The sequence below is a fragment of the Syngnathus leptorhynchus genome, chromosome 3, assembly GCF_054491065.1.
Source record: "Syngnathus leptorhynchus isolate UIUO chromosome 3, UIUO_Slep, whole genome shotgun sequence".
In the NCBI taxonomy this organism is placed as follows: domain Eukaryota; kingdom Metazoa; phylum Chordata; class Actinopteri; order Syngnathiformes; family Syngnathidae; genus Syngnathus; species Syngnathus leptorhynchus.
Window position 1 is genome coordinate 16,896,216 of NC_141197.1, and position 25,336 is coordinate 16,921,551.

Sequence of the window (25,336 nt, forward strand, 5' to 3'; positions counted from 1 at the left end):
GTCAAATGTCAAACTCCACTAGAAGTCAGTAAAGTGTACAAGTAGTTGATGAACAAGTGGAGAAGAGGTCGCGTTAGTCCTGAAGGCAAATCCCATTCAAGTGGACTTCAAAAGGTCAACAGATATAAGGAGACATGCATGTGCACCTCCTCCACTGGATGTTAGCAGGACTAACCTTTTAGGGTACAAAAAAACAACCAGACTTAATAACCTCCTTATTCAGGAATTCTTTTTTTTTTTTTTTTCAATCATCAAGTCACCTTTTTGATTGGCTCAACTGAATTGGCTCGATTGAATGCCATTCATTTCAGTACAAGGTTCTCTTTTTATAGTGAGCTAAAATATCACACTTGTTGACAAAGAAAGAAAGTGTTTATTTGTGTAGCAATGGTCTAGTGTAAGTGTATTTTTTTGTGGAATTCCAAATTACATATTCGCTCTGCACCCTCAGTTCATAGAGTACTATTCTATATGCATTTATTTAAATCCAATATCAATATAATCATGTACATTTTGCTTGAGTGTGCCAGGTGGCAGTCCTCTCTGAGCTGAGAGCTATAATAATAATCATTATTATTAGACTCTCATATCCTTTCCCAGACCTAATTACATGGCCGCCATTAAAATGCTAATTGGTGCTATAAAAGGGGCAATTAAAAGGCTCATTAAAAAGGCTTTGTTCCAGCAGCCTACCTGCATGACCACTGGTACTAAAGTCTACTAATCCCTTTTAAATGCGGGTTCAGATGAGGGTCAGCGCCTTCTCATAGAGGGCGCTATGAGACCTTTAATTCTCAATCTACACATCAATCGTTACAAGTGCCAAAAATCAGTCTTGGTCAATCTAGTGGCAAAGTAACGTTGCAGTCATTGTCTCTGTGATATCATGTTTTGTTTTGTTAGAAGTTTAGCTGGCTTCGAGAGGTCGCAGTATAAACTACCAGGAGCATATTTGGTTCAGACCAGATGAGTAAGTCGTACAACATGTTAGAGTTGACATGGAGTCATTCTGTTGAACTGTACAATGTCCACCGGGCCGAGATGTAATATGACAAGCAGACTGGAGCCTCACGGCGCTCTCTGCTTTGTTTTGTTCCAAGTACCATGAGCTGTTTGGTGGAGTAAAACCGCATAATACGACAAAGTCAATCATTCCGTGGTGAGTCAGTCCTTTAGATAGACACACAAACCTCACTGTAGATAGTCATATAAAATACAACATTGGCTGCTGTCCTTAAAAAAAACATGGTTACACTTTACAAGGCTTGTTATTCCCCATGTACTTCTTTTATTTATTAGCCTGTCCACAGACAGCATGCATTCCTTTTATAACTGTCAGCTAGTTAAAAAAAAAACAGCCAAGCACAATGCCCGTGTACATCACAAGGCATCTTTTATTGTAAGTGTAACAAGACAATGCCTTGTCTGTCTTGGTTTTACACTTGAATGACAATTAAAAATGATACAACTTGACTTCAAACATTGCCACAAAACTGTTAGAGATTTGTGTTTATAGTTTACACTGCCCCCTACTGAATGGGAGTTTGTCTGTTTTAGTCCATCCATCCATTTTCAATACCACTAATCCTATTCCAGCCACATACTTATGTTTAATAAACAAACAATTGACCCCTCACAACTGAAGCCAGATGGAAACCATCTTGTGTAGCCACTGAAAAGACAGTTATCAATATGCTGGATATATATATATTTTTTAAGCTAGGACCTGTATGGCGTAAGAGAATTGAAGTGTATGTGTGTGTATATGTGTGTGTCTATGAATCCACATCCAATCTTTCACGCCTTGGAAAGCAGCTGCTCCATTTTCTCTTCATCTCAAAAAACAGCACAGCAGCCATATTCTACTCATATGTTGTCATATCAGAACAAAGCACAACAAGCATGAAAAAAAAATGATAGCACTCTCTGGGGGTGGGTGGGTGTACATCGCCTGGGAGATGATCTATCCAGGCCAGACGACAACCATACGAGCAGATGAAATGCAACAACGTGACATTTGTTCCACTTTAATTACTTTGCACGGCTGGGCCACGCGGGTTAAAAGCAAACAAACCGTAACTTTCCCTGACATCCCCATCCCCTTCCCCCCATGCCATTCCCCCTTACAGTGACCTCTGATGGATTCTCCCTGACAAAGCATTCCTTGTGACAGAGGACACTAAAGTTTCCATAACCTGCCTTGAGGCGCACGTCAAAAAGAACAAGTCGTAGAGGTATTCCAAAAATGTTTAAATTCCCAACCAACGAATAATAAGAGTCCATTTTGAGTCACTTTATTGAGGAGTTGAGCCAACAAGTTCATGCGTGTAATACCATGAGAAACCTCTAGTGGGCGCTGTATTGCTCAGGCAAGTCTGGCATTTAGCTCCTCCCGTCGTTTTACCGATGGGTCTTGTGATGACATGTTTTTTATTGTTATATATACTTTTTAGAATTTGTTAAAAACATAGCTGATTAAAGAATTGATGTTGGTGTCTATTTATAAAAATGTTTACATTTGTTTAAAATTGTGAAACTTGCTCAAATTTCATGAAAAAAACGTGATGCTAGATTTTTCTTCTTTTTTTGTTAGCCACTGTAAAGTGCTTCAAAATCTTTCAAACTGTCTTTCAAAAATGGACTTTCTTTTGAAGTATTTGACATGCCACATTCATTGAAACAGAAATGCCATCCAGCTCAAGTCGCACAAGGTCACAAGGAATCACCGTTGACCCGCAACCGCAGAGTAGAGAGAACCACTCGGAACATTTCCAAACTCTAGCAAACAACAGCTTGTCACACACGTGGTCGATGAACATTTAATGAATTTGGATTGTATCTCGAAAAGGTTGGGAGGTGTGCTATGATTTGATTCAAATATTGTGATTGGAAGGGTGGATGAAAAAAAAAAACACCTCTCCAATCTTCAATAATTGTTTCCTCAAGTGAAATTAATTCACGCCCAACCGAGCATGAAATAAGCTTGGCAGATGACACACTTGTAACTGTGCCCGAGACCTAAGTCACACCACTGGAATAGCAATAATCAAGCTGATATGTTATTATAAGATACCTCTACAGGTTGGATTTATGCTTCTTCAAATTTGTGAGTGTGTGTTTTTAAATGTTCAGAAAATACGGGAAAATGAATGGATGGATGGCAGAAAGTACCCATGGAAGGAGCAAGGGTCCAACAATGTATGATTTATGAATGCATGGTAGTATGTATGTAAGAATAGAGAGTGTGATTATTTAGTTGAGATGATTGATCAAATATAACTAGCCAAGTGATTACCATCTTGACTCTGATTGGCTGCCTTTGGCCCAGCACCTCACCATTATCCTCCCATTCGACCCAACCAACAAGCCAGTTGCCTCAGCAAAAAGACAATTTAGTGGGAGCACACATCACAATAGCACTTTAGTCCAAATCAATAAGACGCATTGTCTTTGTCCACAGAAAAAGCAAACGAATAGATCGGTGAGGCAGAATTGAGCAGAACAAGCAATTACAGTCTTGTGGGCAATCCTATACTGTAATTATGCTTGGTCGTTTTATTCAGTTTTGTCATTTTTGGTGGGCTGTGCTAATTTCTGCTATTGCTAGCATTTTTATGTCAATTTATGTATTTTTTTTATTTTTTAAACCCACCCAGTCCCACTGTGAGTTTCCACTTGCCCCGTGAGCCAGTAGGGGGCACTGACGCAACATAGCAAGCTGCCAATCTGTTCTGCCTGGCTGGCCCTCAGAGATGTTTGCAGTAATTTAGTTCCACTGCCAATATATAAATAGGCATTCTGCTGTTAGTACAAAAGAGGAAAAGGGGGAGTGGAGAGAGAGAGAAAAAGAGAGGGTGCAGAATGAATGTGAATTGCTCCCTTGCTCCCATTTCGACATCAAAGTAATCAAGGAAACAAGCTTTTCTTTTAATGGAAAGTATGCAGTTACAAAAAAGCAAGAAATGGATGGAGGAATCCACGAGAGATCAGCCAACGTTCTGATTATTTCTTCATATTATATCTTGTTACTTCTTTCCTTTGTGCTAAACAATAGCTCCATTTTGTGCATTTGAAGGACACTTTTTGTATTAATGTGCTCCATCTCATAGAAATTAAGATAAAATGTGTTGCCGTGCAAGGACATGAGATCTTTTACCGCGTTCGTTTGTTTGACACCTATAATGCACACACACACACACACACACACACACACACACACACACACACACACACACACACACACACACACACAGTGGGGGCCATCTATATGGTGACCCCATGCTGTCCTGTCCTGTGCAATGTCACAACAACGCTAAACATTTGGTAGCTATAGAGGCCGCAGAGCTGAATGGGCTGTTTTGTCCTGCTGAACAATGGCGGGGGCTAAAAAGTGCTTAGCAGCTGTGCACTGCAGCAGGCTCACTCGCTTGTGCACTTGATCCAGGCACAAGCTTTTACAGCACTGCCATCATTCAAGTAGGAAAGATGGAATATCAAAATATATGCACTCCTATTGGATGAGAATAAATGGGGAGAACTTATTTATTTAAGGTGATGTGGTGTTATTGTTTATACTTGTAGGTATTCCTTTTTATATGTATGGGGTGATTATTTTTTTTATGGGATCTCATGTAACGGTGCAGGGACCTAATGAAATGTCCAGGAAAAAAGCAGAGACCGAGGCTAAATGACTCTCACTTTGTTTGGAATGGAGTGGGGGGTATCAACGTGGCTCTCGGCCGCAGCTGTCATGTTTGATGCATTCAGCGCGCTCAACACCCAACGTCTGCTTCGGCGATGTGTGTGCCAGTGTAATCAAGCTTTGTCACATGACTGACAAGCCATCTTCTCCACTTGACTTTTTTCCTCATTCACACCATCCCCGTGGACTCCATCCATCTTGTCTGTCCACACACGTGTCAAATGATTGCGTAGCCGCATTGAAAGCTGTTGTTGACGCTCTGCGACTCGCTATTCACGTGTCTTACGTGTGAACGCAATTCTACTTGTATTGATGCTGGTGTTGTAAATCCTCCATTGAACTAATACTTTTTCAAATACTTTCGGAATCCTACATCGAACAAATGCTTTTGTTGTGTACGGATTTACAAATTGACTAACACATGGACCAACAAACTGATTTACGGAGTTAATGATTAGCTCACCAATGACCGACTAACTGACTCAATGACTTACTAATCGACCGATCTACTCGGTTACGATGGACTGACATATGTACTTGACCAACCAGTTTGAGTAAATTCAACACACCATTCGCAGTGGAAATAACTACCTAACATTTCCACCAGTTGATAATACAAAAAATACGGATCCACTCCAGCCCTGTGGGTGGCGCTAATCAACATCACAAAACAAGTTCTAACTGCTGCACTTGGCAAAACTTTTTTCCTAACTACTTTAATAGCTGAGACCACCAACGTATGCAGACTATAAATCCAGTCAGCTAGCAACAATGTGCATTAGTTTCATCGCCTGCTTAACATCCAGGAGTCAGTATATGAATATAGATGATACCAGCGCGGCACTGCGTGTGTTCTCTGACCCGCTGCTCTGGTCATATCTTTGTCTCCTGGAGAAGGAACAGAGAGAGGGACCTCATTAAGATTCACTCCCATTACACCTCAAATTAAACATTCTGCTCTATCTTCAAGTCATGTTATTTGTTATTTTTATTGTTATTTTATGTGAATGATTCCTCACGTTAGAGGTCTTTCTTTAGATGACCTAAAATCTGTTTTGTCTGCGTGGTTCCATCAACAGTTCCCAACCTATATTGATCCAAGACCTCTAGTTTACCTCTGAAAAATCTCAAGGCACACTAAAACAATAAATAAATAAAGAAACTGAGATAGAGATGAATTCATTTGATGCTGAAGTACGTTTCAAGAGGATTATTGTATCTTCTACTTGCGTCCGCTCTAGCGGATGTGGAATGTTTATTTTGTATGCATTTATTTATATATTCATGTATATATTTATGTATTTATTTAACATAAAATGGATGACATGTTAATCATTTAATTTGATAAATTATTTTAATTTATTGAAGAATCCTGTAATTGACTGTTTAAATATGCATGCAGAAATAGCCTAAAGATGTCAGCTGGAGGCAAGTGCACTGTTTAATGTAACGATAAGTAAATATGAAAATCATAAGCACATCCTGGTGATTAAAAAAAAATCTCTTTAAAATGCATTGAAACAAAAAGGCTTTTGCATGCAAGTCCTGCAAAGGGAATCAGTGAATAAAACACAGTGAACAATATTAGTCAATGACTCAATAAAAATGCAGCAGCAAAATGTATTTAAATGTATTCATTTCAGCCGTGCAAAATGGAACATATGGTTGTTTTCAAATTGTAATCTTCTGCTTGTGATTCATGTGCATGATAATTGACGCTGCACAAGCTTATTCAGTGGACACGCTTCATCTTTTTTGCTGCTAACAATTATGTGATATTCAACACCATCCATCATAAGGAAACTTGCAAAATGGAGAAATACGCGTGGGCATGCAAAAACTAGGTACCAACATTTAAAGTACCGAGTGAGTTTGGAGGGTTGTGTTTGGAACATTTTCACCGGGCTTACAAAAGGTTTTGGTTGAAGCCCCACAGGTGATTTAATCTTCATAAGAAGAAAAAAAATCTATTTGCATTCCAATATGACATCTGGTCGCATTTCCGAGCTCAACAGATGTGTAGATCTGGACCTGCTCTCATTAACATCATCAGAAGCCTTTGTTGACATAATATTTGTCTCTTTTATATCACAAGTAGTTCATCCGTGAGATCAGAAGCGCCTGTGCTAATAACAGCATCTCTCATTAACCAATTCCAGTCAACAAAATGAGCTCGCAAAAGAGGCTTGTGTGGATTTTTCTCCCCAAATGACGGCAGAGAAATCCGAGTAACGAAGAAGCCTAAATAAGGAGGGTGCATGGCGGGTTGTCGTGAAACAATCCGTGTCACTCTGGGGGTCCTGCAGGAGAAGGCCGGGATGCGGGAGGAGGAGCTCCATTAAAAATTCATCACCGCGCATGCATATTTCCATGAAAGACATTATTCAGATTATGCTAAATCACATCATCTTGTCTACTCATCTCATCCAAAGAGATTAATTCAATCATTCTAAAGTGTACATGTCATCTAGCATCAGGCTACGTATGCTAATTGCAAAACGCTTAGCTCTGGCAACGTAGCCATTACATTTAAGACTCGCCACACTAGTCAACAAAAAAAAACGTAAAAATGTAGTCACTTGATTCCTTTTATCTGAAAAAATGTCAACACATGAATCTTAAACCCTTCTTTTCAGGGTGATTTTCTGGGAATGCTGTGGCCCCTCAAATTAATAACTTTGCTACCATTACAAACTGCACATCATATCCCAGCATACCTGCTGCGAAACAAGGTATGAAGGCCATGTTGTGGGGAGCCCCTGCGGCGCGTCAACGTAGCACTTGTTAACTAAATGGAAGGGTCTGGGGGTCCTCTTTCCCCCTAGTGTCTTTACGCCTGTGCCGATAGCACAAAGCCTGAATAGCGGTGGGAAGCGACCGGGTCTTCGGAGAAACACAACTCGCCGCAGACAAACGCCGCCAATTAGCCAAGCGCCTCTTACTCATTAGCCGCGCGTTCACATCTGATTAACAGAGCGCATTTGTTGCAACGGGTTCGGGCAAACGAGAAACCTTTCCCCTCAGGCACTTGCTTTTCTCCTCCTATCTTAATTTATGTCAATTAAAAGCCTTTATTATGATGCTAACCATGAGACCTCTCATGGGAGCGTAGTGGGAGAGAGAGGGAAAAAAAAGCTGTTACTGTATTGCACCTTTGTTTCCTGTGTACCAATAGAAATCTCAGTTTGGCCTCCTTGAACATTCTGAAGAGGAAGCGCAAGGAAGAATCGACCACTTTTTAATGACCAAATACTTCTCGGAGTGGCTTGTGTGGAACTGCGCAGCCGAAAAGGTGATGCATTGTGTTGCAGCTGCTCGCTCAGAGGCCAGCTGCCCTCACCTGGAGAGCTGCAACTTCAAACTACTAATTCACCAAAATCTTGGTGTTCGTGAATAGGACAAATTTGGAGGTATAAAAAGAGAAAGGAACAAGAGTTACATCAGAAAGTGTGAAAAGAAAGACTGGAGTGAAGACAAGGGCAAGGTGATGAGGTTGTGGGTCTGCTCAGAAAAAAAAAATTGGTTCCATTGTTCGGGGAAATTGATGAGACTGAAAGTTGACTTAAGGCTGCTGGAACCATGTTGAACTATTGGTGCAGGTGCCGAAATGAGATTTTGGTGAATTGAATTAAATGCATTTCTATTTCTGTTATGTTTAATATATGTATTTTTAATGAGTTGGGGTCACACCCGTCCATGTCTGTGTCTCCAAGTGCCCGCTTCTGTGATCGCCCTAGCCAACATCACACCATGTAACTTGTACTTCCTCAAAAACACACTTCAACCTCCAGCAAGGACTCCAGCAAAAATCAATTTCTTCTTTCGCCATGTCAAGGACTGCACTTCGCGTGTGCCAATTTGAAAGGGAATGAAAGGAGCCGCTTTCATTACCCGTGGATCAAGTCAGCTGTGTTCACACCCACAACGGCGCAAAACTGGTTTTAACCATCAAAACCCCCTGCACAGATTTAAACTGTGCCTCACACTAGACATAGAACATGGAGCCCTCAGTCACATGACCAATGTCAGGCACCATTTGCAATATCTGACACGCCGTCCTAATATTGTCACACGAACGACTACGGTAACCCGCCAAACGACTGACATGTCGAGCCATCAGTTGCTGTCAGGTACACACGAGCGACACAATTGCAAGCGGCGTCCTGTCACGTATCTACTAATCTAATCTATCCGCTCACACATGACCCCATTGTGTTGTCTTTTAAGGTGCCTCCTCACAGACACCCTCTAACACACTTAATAGTGTTTGTAGACTTTCTCAAAGGCACTGGCTTTATTGTGGGTGAGACCGACACGAGGCATACCAACGCCAACTGGAATATTAAGTGAGAAGGGCCCGGCAATATAGAATATAAATGGGCTGATTTTACACGGTGGAGCTGTGCAAAGCTATGCGCAGACTCCTCTCGTCGTAATAAATCATTCCCATTCAGACAGCCTTTACTCTTAGGGCATTGTTTAATACTATCTGTAGTACAAGGGAGGGGCGGATGGGTAAATAAATTGGTTTACACTGAAAACAAAAGATTGTTGGGGAACAACACGATATGCTGATGAAAGATAGAAAATACTTGACTTATTGATGATAATGAATTTGCAGATAAAAGAATGCAGCGCGGACGGGAGTCAGGGGGGACTCGTACCAAGACGAGAGAATGGAGAGAAATCTCAAGTAAGCAGTAAATGGAGCAGAGTAAGGTTTTCTCACTTCCGAATAGCGTTTTAGTGCCGAGCCAGCCGTGGATGGAGCTACATAAAAATGCAATCTATGTCTCGGTGACACAGTGAGATAAATATTTGGTCAGACGTGCTGAAGCTTAACGGCCCTTGAGAAACACATCTTGCTACTTTGCTGGTTTTTTTTTCAAAAGGGGGGGGTCGAGTCACTCAGATTTCAGATGATTTGTAGAAGTCTATCATTTATACACAGGCTATATTGTGATGAATAAATAGCACTAGTACTCACGTCTCTTTCATTTTAAGACATTCATAGTTCTAGTTTGCGCACAAGATGGCCACTTTGCGGCAATGACAACTTACTGTTGCAAAGACACAATGATCAATTCTGTCTTGCTTTGACGGTTTAGTTGATTGAATAAAAGCCTGTTCAGCGCTAGCAAAGTGATTTAAAAAGATGAGATGGACTGATGACTGCGTGGAGAAATAAGCACATGACCAAAAAGCTAATTATAACACCAACCAATGGCTGGGACAACATGCAATGACTGACATTTGATTGTATTTTCATTTTAAAGATTGAATCTGATACTTAGTGAATTAGTTCTGGTATGGGAGGAATTGAACTATGATGATCTGTCAATCCGTTAAAACCCCTCCCACGTGTTAATAGGCTTCGAAATGGTCAGTTAACAATTTAGCGAATGTAGCCGTTTTTAAATTGGTCTACATTTCAGCGCAGTTGACGGATTAATTCCTCTTTTGACTGTTTCATAATGGGAAGCGAACCCTGAGTCGGCATCAGTTGCTCTTGCTGGTGCTTATTTATTCTCGTTTTGTAGCCGCTTTCCCTATATGGTTTTTCATTATAATTAAAGACGAGACAAAAAAGGTCAAGAGAAAAAACAAAAACAAATTTAATCATCGCTTAACTGAGGTCTTGCGAGGCCATGCGTGATATGCTGACTGTGGTCTTATGGATAAGAGGGCGGAAAAAAACAATCTGAAGAGTGGAGTCAGTTTGAAATTGCTCATTCCTGCTCGAAATAGTAAATCGTTGAGCCTCCCTGAAATTGAAAGTGTCCACACGATAGCAGTGGATCTTCTTTTGATATGACAGGCGTTCTACTAAATGTGTTAAGCACTGTATGCACACGTAGAGAAGATGAGGCGTTAAACAATTTATATGCTTTTAAACACACGTCGTAAAGCAGCGACACAGACGTGAAGAACGATGACATACAGGACTGCATTGTTAAACCTCATTTTTAACTCTCTTTTACAAAGACCATCTTTTATCAAAAAATCTTTCGAGAACTCTTACAATCAATGGCAAATTGCTCCATTTCTCAAGCCTACATTAAAAAAAAAAAAAAAGCACATCTCTCTGCCAGTATACGCAAAGAGTAAAAGTCCTCATTTAAGCGGCAATAAAAAACGAGATACCTTAACGGATTCTTTCCAGGAAATTAATCATCCAATTTTAACACATATCTAATAATGAACGGACAGCTTGGTATTGCCACAACTCTCTGGCCAGATCGATTGCGTGTAAGGGAAAATCCATGATTAAAATGATGCCAGCTCGAGAGAGCAAATCATTAAGGTTTCTCTAGGCTGTCATGCTTAGGGAGAGTGAAATATGCTCCCCCTGCCGGTGGTGATTCATTGATTCTTAGGAGGGATGGTAAAAGTACCTACAATGTGTAATTGAGCAGAAATATTTAAAATGTAGAAATAGAAGAATAGTGCTCTGAAGATACATAAGTGAAATGATTTTTTTCTACCCATAGATTTTTTTTAATATAAGTACAGTGGATAAAAATGCTAAATTATCATTATATTAATTTAACTATGACATCTACCAGGCATTTGGTCTCGCTAGAATAGCACAGAAAAGATAGTAATGTATTTTTATGACTTAGTTCTTTCCCACCATTGCCAAGGCAGAAATAAATGATTATAGTCTTTTGCAAAAACTCGGTGCTTAGTAAAGCATGTGATAATTCTTGTGTAAAGGGTGAAGTCTCTGTAACACGGACAAAAAAAAAAGCGCATTAAAAACGGCATGATTGATTAAAATGGTCGTTGCATTTATTGCCTGCCACTAACCCCGGCCATTGCTGTGCTCACATCTAACGTTGTGTTAATATCGAGACATCTATGAGTGCGAACAAGCTGAATTGTGTCCATATAAATTATTCAGCCGCTCTGTATCAATATCTCATTTGCAGCATTTATAGTATTCTTCTTAATGGATGTATAAAGTATTATTCAAAAACACCAGAGGGAAATCGATGTTAAATAAAAAACTGTGTTAAATGGTACAATGATGGATTGCTTTGGGTCTGTGAGTCTGGTGTTGGGGGTTGTGTGTTTTATTAAGGGGGGTCTTTTAAACCAGCATCATGATTACATTTTGGATTATCTCATTAAGTTTTGGTTTTCAGTATGTCTTGAGATATGAGAGCTACTGACATGCTACGCTACGTGTTAGCATACAAAGTATTCTGCTTAGCTGAGTTGCGTAGTTTCAAAGAAACAAATGTGTTCCTTTGCCACCATCTTGTGGCATCTACAGGCAATTACAAACCTGTTCGAAATGTGCTCAGCAACACTATGTAGTAGTTGTTCGAAAACTCTGGGCATTATTGGCATGTGCCATTGGTTATTCAGAAGACCAACCACTAGGGGTGCTGGAGGGCACTCTGGCCGCAGCGTCAGGGAAGACAGAGTGCCGGGACGAGCACGGAAGCTGTTCAAGCAAGGCATCATTTGTCAATTAAAAAATGTTGAATGCTAGCATTTGCTAATGCTAAAACCAAGCAAATTGTTAGTCTTGCAATTTACCGTTGTCTTGATTGAAACAAGGCTAGATTTTGCTCCGGCCAGGCATGAGCTATGTCCTTGGATGAGCTCACCGCAAGTACAGATAAACACTCCACACAATGCAAGTGTTGCAGAACAATAACACAAGTGGCCTATTTACGGCACTCATTTTGACCGAGTCCAAGAAAAATGTTCAAGACATTGATTCACCTTTTGTTGAGAAGCGAGCAATCTAATTATAGCGCTGGGACTCTTAGTCAAGGCTGCGGTAGTTCTGCAACATCTTGCTCTGCTCGACGTGAATCATAACCCCCCCCCCTCCGTGTGGTTTTGGCAGCCATTAGAAAGAAAAAGAGCGCCCTTTCTATTTCGTCTCTTCCATCCACCGCAGCGGAAAGGTTAACGTCTTTAAAACATTCGAATGATCAACGTGGAAAGAAAAATAAGAGAGAAAAAGAAAGTAGGGTCACAGCTTGCAAGCTTTTCTAACGAGACTCTACTGTATTTGTAATTTGTGTGCGGGTTGGGGTGGGAATAGTGTGGAAAGTAATCAGCTTCTTGTCGCTGTTCTACTTGGCACCCTGTGAAAGTGTTGCTTATGCATGTATCAGCTGCATCAAAGGAAAAAGTAGGAGGGGGGGGCAGCGGGGGTCTTTGTGAGAAAGAAGGAGCCAGGGAGTTGTTCTGTGAAGCTCATTATTCAGTCGATACCACATCGCATCCACTTCATTGTTCTGCACATCAGCCTACGCACTAACACAACACAGCTGCTTCATTTGTGCTGAGCAGATTTCTCCGACCATAAAGCGTCATTTTGGATCAAGTCTTTGGTTATAAACAGATTGCTTAAATCTATAACATGACAACATTATGTTTTGAAAGATTCTTATGACTTCTTTAGACTTATTTTGTTAACATATCGTAGTTCGGTGGAACCACTCCAGTCTAATCTGAGACACATTATGCGTAGCATGCTAGCAATTTGCACGGGCCAAATGTTAAAATGGCGGCATCCGTACTTTATGTAGATTGCTAACATGCTAACACTTATTATGCTAATATTCAGTGTCAGATTAAACACGACCTGACTAAGTCTGTTTCAAGCCCAATTTTAACACGTTTTTTGTCGTTATCCAGCTTGCTAAAATGCTAACTTGCACTACATGTGGCATAAAAATTGTGTTGTTAACTTTTTCCCAAATTTCTATAAGACTTATTTTTCTGCTAAAGTGTTTATTCAGCCAAATATCCGTTGGAACGAAAAATGGAAAAGATCAGATTAGCATGTGCCACAAACATGAGTCCTAGTAATATGTAGTGTTTATCTTTTTGTCAATATTTCAATCTGCTCATAGTGTGTAGTGAATCATTGCAAGGCCTACATGACCCAGATGACCTTGTGGGGATAATGGCGAGGCATTGTTGCTGATATAAAGAGTATGAGAGGGGAGAAAATTCAATTTTGATTCAGCAGAGTGGGTCCAAGTGATTTTGACCTAATGGATTGGCAGAGATGTTGCATGTAGAGGTCACCCTGGATGATGGTCTAAATTAGATTTGTTGAAAAACACACAAAAATGCTTTGTCTCAAGGTTACATTCTTTTTGGATGTTCGGCTACTTTAATGGGAGTTAATTTTTTATTTCGTGACTGCGCCTCAAGGACTTAATTTCCTTTCTCCCAACTCTTATTTAAGTACTTTGTGCAGTCTATGCTGAACATGTGTGTGTATGTTCATATGTGTGAATGTATGTATATTTATTTATTAATTTTGAAGGGAGGGCTTATATTGCCACAAATGACGGTGCTATGTGTTACGTCCCAGCAGAGGAGGGATGGAAAAGTGCAATCGAAGCAGTGGTGCATCTAAAGTCTCCATGAAAAGCCACTTGGACTGTTGTTGTTGTTTCACTTGTGAGGGGACACTGTGCTCTCTCTCTCTCTCGCTCTCTCTCCTTCAAAGCAGCCAGTGCAAATAAATCATTCAGCGAGCAGTATACACACGTTCAATTTATATATGCTCCCGCTATGTTTCTTCTCTGCTGACATGCCTCAAGTAATATAGAGGGGGAGAAAAAATGGAGCCTGCCATCTCCCTCATGTCTCCTGCAAGAATTGGTAAACAGATGTACACTTTGATAAGGTCGTGTTGAAGTAAATCCAGAGGTGAACAAGGTGCACTGTGACGACTTTCTTGCTTTTGCTGTGCCAACTAGTTTGTTGTTGGACAACTTCAGCTGTTAATGTTGCAAGATGTTCTATTCGATACCAAGGCACGGCGTGGGAACATCTACAAAATCCAACATATTGGAGGGATGATTGTAATATTTTCAGAATATGAAGTGGGCATGCACATTAGCTTTTGTTCATAGTTTTTGTGTAAGGTGACAATATTTTCTCTTTAGGAGCTCATATGAGGCGGAAATGGCTGCATAAAATAAAAAATATTGAAACAATGTTTCTAATCTTTTCAGTGTATGAAGTAAGCATGAGTAGAGTTGTGCACATAAATTATTGTGAGGATCAATCTCATTTTTGGGATGTAGAGCTTTTCATAGACTGTGTCGTTCGAAGTCTCTGACTGCATTCACTAGCCACCGCCGCTGTAAAAGTCTTTTTTTATTCTTTTCTCGAAGGAAGAACATGAAACACTGACATGGTTAGGTGGTAAATTATGGCGATGCTTGACAAGGCCTTATGGCATTTTTATGGCAAAATAGATGAGGAAAACAAGATGGAAACTGAACCATGTGACACGTTGCCATAGTGACCACGTGCCTGCTCAAAATTGACATGGTACTTGTATATCATTATTTTGACACTGGATTGGCTTAGCTTTGAACTGCCATTCATATTTGCAGTCTTATTGTTTATACACACCGCTTAATCGAATGAATGACGATTCATTTTCAGTGTGCTGGAAACAGTGACGATAAGCAGGATAGAAAATTGATGAGACTACAGCTATATTCCAAGAAAAAGATATACGGTGCAACCATTCCTCATTTGTTGTCAAGCAAAACAAGAACTACGATGGTCTCGGAAGATTAATTCCACGTTCCCGTGGAATTTATCTTAAGTGTTAAGTTGGAGTGTACAACGGGAGATGACGAGCTATAACTTCAAGACACTTTTGTTCCTGTCTCAAGGAAGCATATCGAAATTACCTTTCCCTTCGCCTCATCAATTTGCTGGTCCTCCCATGAAGACTGATGTTTTTTTTTCCTATTACTCTGAATCCTTTAAAGCCTCTTTCCCAAGCAGTCTAGTTGAATTCACTTCTCATTTGAAAATGAGCGATTGAAGTCTTGTGCTAATGTCGTGCCGCAAGGCTACAGAGTTTACCGCGCAGCTAGTTCGGTTTTACACCGTCGCTCTTGAGTTTTATTGAGCATTACTTTTGCTTTATGGAGTGATTTCCACACGTGGTGTCCTTGTCAGTAGCAGTGGTCTCGCAACTCGAATGATTACGAAGCCTTAAACTAATGAGTTAATACCTGCCCTTAAGGCATGGATGTTGGGAATTTTTCCACTGGAATAGGCGGGGGATATTTTACCTTATACAACAACGGAAACTAAAAGCTCACCTGAAAATCTGGAGTATAGAGAAGACTTCATACAAGTTTTTATTTTCTAGCTTTACATTTCAAACATGCTTTGAACAGAATCAAACTTCTTTAAAATACGCCCATTTTAATTATTCCTCAGAGCTTGTTCTCACTTTTTTTCTGGCAGTTTTCCCAATAATTTGAAGAAAAATGCTCTTTTAGCTGTTGTAAAATGTGACAAACATAACAATTTATATTAATTATTAGTTATACATAATTATATATAATATATTTAATTATCATTTATATATATTTTTAAAGTGTCCTAACAAGTCTAGGCTTGCAAGAGTTGACTAGTTTATTACCAACGTATATCTAAGATAATGTGAAACGTCACAAACTCGCAAACACGAATTTGCATTAATTTTACGATAATTTGAAGTTACAAACCCACAAATAACAAGTACTTGTATACTAATGTACTGCAAAAACAAAAAAAATATATGATGCAGTATCGAGACATAATGGATGAATACAATATTTGAGAAAATTGTATTGTGCAATACTTGTCTTGTGAAAGAATTGAAATGTGACCCTCGGGCGGTACAGATCCTGTCGACCTTCATTTGTTGATTGTTTGTGTAGCACTAACGCATCGACTCAGAAGACGTTCTCGAGATTCATCACGATGACTTCCGTGTGGAAATTTATTGGACGCGTCAGGTGAAAGTGGTCGAGCCGAGTAGCTGACTATTAGTCGCCCCTGAGTAATCATTGCACAATGTTTTTTCTATCTTAGCGGACAACAAATAGATGGAAGGTTTGCTGCTAAGGCACGGTGACATATGTTGTCCAGCGGCTATGCATCAAGAGGTCCTTAGACTTCGCTTTGTAGCTTTTCATTATTGATGGATCTGTGAAGTTGGGCCTAGCGTAGCGATGGGGTGACAATGTCAGGCGTGTCAAGCATGACGCTGAGCAGCATTTGCTGCACTGAACGATACGTAAACATTGATGAATGATTTAGCTTTGTGGGAAGCTGCTGCTGTGTGACACTAGCAGTCACAACACGGCAATTTTAAATTTTCTGTAAAAATATATTGTGTTTAAAACTGAACGGCACAAAACTTCCATAATTTTCAACCAATTTTGCTTTCTATACTACCTCGATTATTTTACCTAAATAAATAAACACAAATGTGATAGCGGTTCAAAATATTGGTGTCCGACTTGAGATCAATATTTAATAAAATAGAATTATGAGAAACATATTTTCTCAAAGGTTTACATCCAAGCTTTTGTCACAGGGCTGATTTAAGGTGGTACAAATAGTTGTGCTTTATGGAGCGTAATATTTTCATCACATCCAAGTATATTTCATTATCGGCTCCTCCAGTAATTCTACTATTGCTTTGACACTTATGAGATGAAATTGAGCTCAGTTTTGGCCGACAGCTCACTCTCTCATATTTCTTTTCTTTTTTTTTTTCCAGCACAAGCCCAGCTTATGACCTCAGCTCTGATTTGCGCTTCAGGGGATCTTTAAAGCAACCTCAGTAAGCATCACAGTGTGTCCGAGTGCCCGTGTCCGTCCGCGTTAATATACTGCAGATGATATTTTCATGGAAGACGGAAGATTTTACAGCACCTCTCCAGAGTGAGTGAGTAAATGTGAAAATGCAGCCAAAATGATTGCAAAGATCTCGCCGTAGGCGCAGAGCAATACTGATAACTACAATGATGTGACTTGTTGGCTGCAGGTGTTTGACATCAGATGGATATCGCGACCATTTCCACCCAGACTTCTGTTATTATTTCACACAATGACTTCCAAATAGTTGTATAAAATTGTAAAATTAAAAACAGTATGTGGGAATAAAAAACCAAAAAATAAATACATAAATAAATACATACATAAATACATAAATAAACAAATAAATAAAGCCTCTGCTCACAATATATGGATGATCCAAAACAGAGCTACAAGATCCCATATGTTACATTATGGGCTCAATCACATTTGGTAAATGTTTAATGAGCACTCCCCCCCCCTCCCCAAAAAGAAAAGAATAATTGCTCCTGACAGTATCTCTGAATATTTTTTCAAAAGATAATATTTATGCAAAGAGGGTCCTGGAGTCTTTTCTCTTGAGATGACTTTGCTTCCCTTAAAGCAACATCATAAATCCACACTAAGATAATGCGTCACAGTGCTAAGGTGCACTTTTTATTTTCAAAAGGCTTAAACCTATTTAATTGACACTTTGTCCCCCTCAGTTGAATGGAATATTCTCCAGAGGAATCAGCATACATTAATAATATTCATTGGTCTTTGAGAAAATTAGCCTTTATTTAAGGGAGATGTGTAGGTTTCCGTTTACAGATATTGTCATTTCAAAATAATGATTTAGCAATCTCTCTGATATAATTACATGCTGTTTGATTAACACATACATATATTACATGTTGCCACATGAATATGAAATGAGCATACTGAATGAATGTGTGATTAACACAAGAATAATAGAAGTCTAATGGAATTTTTTTTTTTGGGGGGTAACATCCATAATCTGCTTCTTTTCCTTTGTTCAAACACAAACGCTTCCGGCTTCAATTTCCACTCTCTCACTGGGAATAATGAGACAGTAAATTGAAGTGAACGGTCCAGTCAAAGAAAGGAGGAAGGACAACTTTCAAATTCAGCTCATATGTATTCTGACCTTGATTTTTTTTGTAGCATTATTTAAAAAAAAAGGAAAAAAGAAAGAAACTGTGTGATGCAATCATAACGATTCAAATGGAAATCAACGAGGTCATGGTCAGAGTGGCATTGACTTTACACTTCATTAAAAGACACTTCATCATTTGGTAGTGCTGTTTATATTGTGTGTGTGTGTGGGGGGGGGGGGGGGGGGGGGGGGTCATTACACTAAATTGTGTGTTTTCCAATGAAAGGGAAAAAAATTACCACGCTACACTAAGTAACGAAACACACAGTATATGAAGTTTTGCAAGCTCTCTGGCTAGCTGTCATTTTTATGTTGAAAACAATTTCAAATATGTGTTCTATTTTGATTGCCTTAAACATGTGTGACAAAGCAGCATTGTGGAAAGAAGAGTCGAAGTTGAACTGAGCTTCAGATACAGGTATCGTGTCCGATCTGACCTCATTGTGCAAGTACGTTTGGGCAGCGAGCCTACCGGATAAGGTTAGACTTGGTTGTTATGGTAACAGTTACAGCAACGGATGATTCATGATGTTAAGTCACAGCTGGTTTACATGACAAATACTAAAATCCAACAAATGGGAGCTTGTTGACTCAAGTTCTTATACAACACGAGAAATGTCCTGGCTGGTATTATGGGTTACTAATTATAATTGATGGAGGGCTGGACGGACGGGTGGACGGATGGCCGATTAGATACGTATTTATCTACTAGTGTCCCTTATAAAAGCTCTTGTACAACCCAGAGCAGTTTGAAGCCATTTTAACGGTCACATAATTACATGTTGTGGCTTTTATATCATGAAAATGACACAATTGAACTACTGTACAGCTTCTGCTCTTTTAGTGGCAAAATTGCACTAACAACATGACCTCATTGGCAGAGGTAATAAGGTCTCAACACACACGCACACATGTATAAGTCCCCCCACCTTCCCACCACCCTCCATCCATCTATTCCCTCATGGTTAATTGAACAGAATAGTTCAGTGTGCAATTAATTATGATGTGCTGAGATGATGTATGGACCTGACAGGGCATTGTGGGTAATAATAATAGGCGGGCAATTTATTTACTGGGACTACTCATATCCAGAAAAAAATTAATACATTTTCACAAATTCAAATTATGGAAGAAAATAGGTACGGAATTGTGTCAGACTCATATGCGAGCAAGCCACTCGGGATGTGGCTTGTGCGCATTATAAGGTGCACACACACACACACACACACACACACACACACACACACACGCATGTGCACACACATAGACGAACAGAGACAAAGGGAATCGATGTTCTTGTGGGAAAATTGCAAATGTAAAACGGCAGAAATGAATCACGCTAATGACACAGCTGACACTTGTGCTCAATATTGTGATTTCAAATCCCCTGGAAAGATTGATTGCATGTAAGCTCTCCTTTATTTACTTGCTGCAAGACAATAAGAACTGACAGTGCTGGTGGATGAACAAATTATTCAAAAGGACTCACTATCATGTTAGCACAGCAACTATTACTACACATATAAATCTGTACGTTTGTAATTTTGCCTCTGCCCATCAAAGCACAATAGGGCCACGCCAGTTGCTAGCATGCCAGATGTTAGCATAGCTACTTCTAGCAGCCACACCTTGCTGCACATTTGCATGCATTCAAACCAAAAATGAGCTTTTATCTTTTTTTTTTTTAAAGTTCTTAAAATGATCATGTGTGACTGTAATCAAAGGCGATTCTTTAATCATAGGGGTTCGAAGCTAGCTGAGATTGTGGCAGTCAACATTCTTAGTGGGTGTGGCTTGCCAGGCCTGGAAGCAGTGTCCTGACCACTAAGCTTAAACCTCGGGCGGCCAACTCAGTGCCCAACACATCCGTTGAGGGCTCAGACGACTGAGGTTTTCCTATATTGTTCGCAAGTACAATAACTATAAGCATAATATCCTGGCAAAGGGCTATTCAGTTTGGGAGCAGAAAATCGGGTAGTGGCGCACTGCTAGTTTGTATGCAGTCAAAGTTGCTCTCCTCAGGCGTCGCTATCGTTTCTACACTTAAGTGGCTCTTTGAAAAGTCCAATGAATTGAACGTAGCGGCAGATACGTCTGTCAATCAGAGTGGATGCTTACTGGCTTTCTAGTAGCGCACTTGGAGTAACCCTTTCTAAAAGAATGACATTGATAGCACACGAGGGGATGCTTTACTTTTACTTTTCATTGCGTATTGTTACCACCTCAACTTTTTTACCACCTTCAATTTTTCTTTTTTACTTGAATTCTACCCGGTTATGAAGGATATTGAAATAATCTGATCGTGGTGATCCATTAGCGTTGGAGCCACCATCTTGTTAATGAATCATTAATGGACAATATAGGTTAGCGGATGTTGACTGATGAGTCGTGTGATTAAGTAACATACTTTGTCTTGTCTCGGTAAAAAAAAAAAAATGGAGTTATCACAAGTATCAGCTGCTTATCAGGGGGCTAAGTGATGTAATAAAGTGACTTTCAACACCTCACTGCTGCTTTGTTCGGGCGACGTTAGAGCAAATGCCTTTTTTCAGCTCTGAACTCATTTCCCCAGCACTTCTGTCGGAGATTAATGGGCCTTGGCTTCCTTGATATTGTCCCCCTCTGATCACAGGAATGAAAAAAAAAAGGTGCCTGAGATTGGGCCGGTCATCGGGTTAAACTGATACACTCACTGGACAGAGATTAGACGGCATGGGAATCAAAGCATTTGATGGATTCATGCAATATTCCAATTAACTGCTGCCTGAAAGGAGCGTGTGTAATGACAGTCAATTGTTCTGTTTGTCTGTGTGAGGTGCTTGACAAATATATTAGACCAGCACCTGATGTCAGGGTTAGGCCACATTCTGATGGAAATTAACAGCGTTGGTAATTACCAAAATGATCAGGGCCTGAATGGAATTTAAATTACTCTGATGATTATAAATGTGTTTAATAAATAATTCAGAATTTTTTAGGGGGAGGGTCATCATTCTTGAGAACAGTGTGCATTTGAATGAAAATTAACATTTTGGTGGTCTCAAACACGATCTGCTGAGAAAAAAAATCTACACGAGTTTCATCAATTAACAGATACATTTGTTGGACATATCTATCATAACAGAATTCATGAAAACATCTGGAAGACCAGTGCCCTAAAATGTAACATGAAGTCATCCATTTTTGTTTGAAGCAGCCATTTTCCGCGAATTCTAGCATTTGTATTTTGGCAGACCTTTACCAAAGAATAGGCCTAAATGACCCAAAATTAGGCATACAAAACATTTTTTTTGCCTGTGGATGGAACATTCCAACAACTGTTTAGTTATAATTACAAAGATTCTCAGAAAAAAGTCACCAGTGTCACCAAATGACTTGAAATTGGGTGCACATGCCTATCTTAACCAGATGATGAGTTAATTCCTCTTCAAAAACTGTAAATCTTCAACTGCTTGCAAGTTTCATATGATCAGTATTAATCAATTCTGAATTCAATAGCAACAGTGCATAATGCAGTTAATAAATCATATCCGCCTGACCGTAATTCACTCATCTTTTTTTCTTCGTGATTGTAAGCTCTCACAAAGAGACGTATTGTATTTTCATGCTGAGGGATGAAAAGACAAAGCATACTTTCATCATTGGGTCCCATTTGACATCACTCTGGGAGCTTTTTCGATGCGGCACCAAGGACGGAACGAGGCCACTCGTAGCGGAATAAAGATAGCTACGTGTACATGCGGAAATAACGAACATGCTCACTGAGTATACTATTATTTGCTATTCAGTCTTTGCCAAAAATGACTGGAAAGATTTTTTTAGTACCAATTCTATATACTACTAGTTATGTTCATTTTTTGTTGCATTGTTTTAGTTAATATTTACTACGTGTTATTGTTGCCAGTTTTGGTGATATTTGCTGTAGTATTATGTAGCTTAAACAGATAGCTATCGGCTAGCATGAGATGCTAACATAGGAAGTCCGTGCTACTGTGATTCCTTGTGGATATTTTGAGCTGCTACAGAGGAGGAACACAAAAAAATGCGAATAGGTTTTTCCTCATAGAACGGCAGAGGGTCGTTTCCACGGGGGGAAAAAATGGCAAATGAGAATCTGCAGTATTCTGCCACTGTATCACTATACCAGTAACGATCAGGGTTCACTCTACTATTAATTGCGGCTTAAAGCCTCAGCATGAATTTATTCATATAGTCATAATATCTTGTAGTCATCACTTGAGTCAAGTTGAGATGCAAAGTGAGAAATGGTGCATAAAAGATTTCATCAATTTCTGCGATCCATGGTGATGTACAATCAAGAGAATTTAATAGCATCATAATCATATTCATGATGGGGAGAGTAATTAGGTTGTGAAAGGGAGACAAATGTAATAAGAAGACTGATTTAGACACTCTCGTCACCAACAGCTGCCGCCTGTAATCATGACGCTATGTTGGTGTGGGACATGCTGTTATTAGATTCCTGTCGTGATGAATGTTTTTTATTGATGGTGTGAATGTTTTATTCTGAGGGTGTTGGCTTTGTGACCAAAGATGTTTATTTCTAATAAGCACAGTAAAAACACAACATAGCGATGAAGACTTTGAAGGTTTTGACCTTCTCCACCTGCGTTCCTCTGATTACAAATAGTGCAAGCTGTTCTTCCCTTCTCGATAGCTAAATTAAAAAGGAACTTATTTCAAACCCAACCTTGATATCAAAATGTTTGGTGCTGGTTGCAGATGTGTAAGCGTGCTGTGTATGTTTAGCATTACGGGTAGGAGTCATAAATCATTCAGCACTTTCTAAGCTCGGTGTGTTTGTTTGTTGACCCCTCAGTGCTAAGTTAAGACACTCAAACCGACCACACCATCTTCAATATCATATTGTAAGTAAAACCTCAGCCATTTGTCGCTCGGGATGACGCAAAGCTAAAGTTGTGCTTTAGTTGTGCCCAAGAACTTGAAAAAGAATGATGTAAAGGGGAATCAGCCTAGTAATCTTTATTCCCAGAGTGAAGTGCTCATTCATTATGTAACACACAGCGTTCATTTGAATTCAGACCACAGAGCCGCAGTATACGTTCGATATACTATGTTTTCATATAAAGTGCTTCATCATGCGGAAAGTTTGTGTATAGGACTCTAGCTGTACCGATCATTGCTTGTTAAGTCAATCGATAGTCATGTCACAGGGTTATAATAGTTTGGGAATTTTTATTATAGTTGTTTTGTTTTGATTTTTTTACTACTGGTGTAGGAGCTAAAACGTAAAAAAAAATGTTTTAAAAACAGCCATCCATTAGTGAAATAGAAATGTTTCACAATCCACAGACTTTTAAGCACATTTAACTTCATACAGGCTGCAAGTGCCGTTCATGGCCATGTTTGCCAAGGTCTGGCTAAGGACAACCTCTTTTGAAAACCGGACCAAAAAGATTTATTCGATTATAGTCCTGAATTAATTCCTTTTATTTTTATGTTTGCCTATTTACAGCATCTCTTAGCACTCTGGCTCAATTTCTTAGGGAATGGCCAATCCAAGTTCGTGTTGTTTACGTTATCGACTCCCCTTCCAATTTTGAAGCTGTCATTTCTTCAAAACATCACACGTGTAAACAAATTTTTACCAAAACACTCCCATAAGCCCTCGTGCCTCACAAAGCAGAAGATTGGAAAAGATGTTTCGTGCAAACACATCCAAACAACATCTCTCCAGAGGCAAATTACTCATTGCTTCTTTAATTGACTAGACTGGAGGGAGAAGAAGCTGTGTGAATTTAGAGAGAGCCGAGAGAATCAGTATTTCCTGAAAGAGGAGCTTCTCCTTTCTGCTCTTTCCACGCCACTTTGATAAAGGTGCCTGACATCATCTAGGCAGAGTGAAGCCCATTTGTAACCAGGTTACAGACTATCTCTCATCTGTAATTGAGAACATGCAGCTTGAGTCAGAAGTGTATCAACAATATAAAATGTTGTTAGCCTTCCATCAAGCCGACTCTGAGGAGAATTAATAGCTATGGTCTGAGAGAGAGCGAGGGGGAGGGGGGGGGGGTCTTCAACAGACAGTGATGGTGAATGATGTAGCAGCTATGGTTATTGCCAGTGCAAGAAAAAAGGTAATCGTATCTCACGTATGTTAATAGAATGATACAATTCTCTCCTTTTCTTAAAAGAGTCAAAATAGTAAAACAAATGTGAATTTGTGGCCATCTTGTTAGTAACTGTTCATGCAAGCGTTGGCCACTGGCGGAGCGACAGGGTGGCCACAGGAGCACTGGCCACAGGAGCACTGGCCACCCCTGAAAAATGATTGGCCAAATCATTGGGTATTTTCCACTTTTTTAAATATCTCCACCCATCCCCCTGATGGAACATATAATGACTCTTTATAAGCATTTTCTGAAGAATATTAGAAGTTTGTTTTCTTACGTCCCTGTGGTTAATGCCGTGTGCACCTGTGCTCATTTGCCTTTTCCTTTGTGTTACCCAATCAGCCTCCTCCTACCATTTGCGTCTTGTCCAGGTGTTCCCTGTTGTCTTGTTAGTTGGTTTATATTTAGTTCCCTGCTTTTTTTTAGTCCTTGTTATTTAATTGTCTGCATCACATCTTGTCTGCTGTCCAAGTCTTTGTTTGTTTTGATACTCTGTTCGCCTGTTATTTTGGATTCCTGTTGATTAACTGTTCAATCCACATAGCAGTAATGGTAAAAGTTGATTACTTAATGTACTGGAACACAATCAAAATTCAGAAAGTGTCCCATGGGATACATACATACAACAATTTTGAATTTACCGCAATCTTTGGGTTGCTATAAAAAAAAAATGTA

At 39.6% G+C, this 25,336-nt stretch overlaps 1 protein-coding gene across 9 annotated transcripts in view; it reads left to right on the top strand.

Annotated features, from left to right (window-relative positions):
- Positions 1-25,336, top strand: part of tox3 (TOX high mobility group box family member 3) — a 75,296-nt gene that overhangs the window by 1,296 nt on the left and 48,664 nt on the right. For 3 of the 9 annotated variants that reach the window (XM_085908191.1, XM_085908183.1, XM_085908188.1), the window contains exon 2: positions 17,271-17,333. The exons of 2 other annotated variants lie outside the window; for them this stretch is intronic. Coding sequence is in view for 6 of the 7 variants with exons in the window: in XM_085908183.1 (XP_085764309.1) it covers position 17,333 (1 nt within the window). In the remaining variant the exon portion in view is untranslated. Of the gene's footprint in view, positions 1-17,270; positions 17,439-25,336 lie in introns of those variants that run through there. 4 more of the 9 variants (XM_085908186.1, XM_085908180.1, XM_085908181.1 and 1 more) reach the window with 4 other exon arrangements.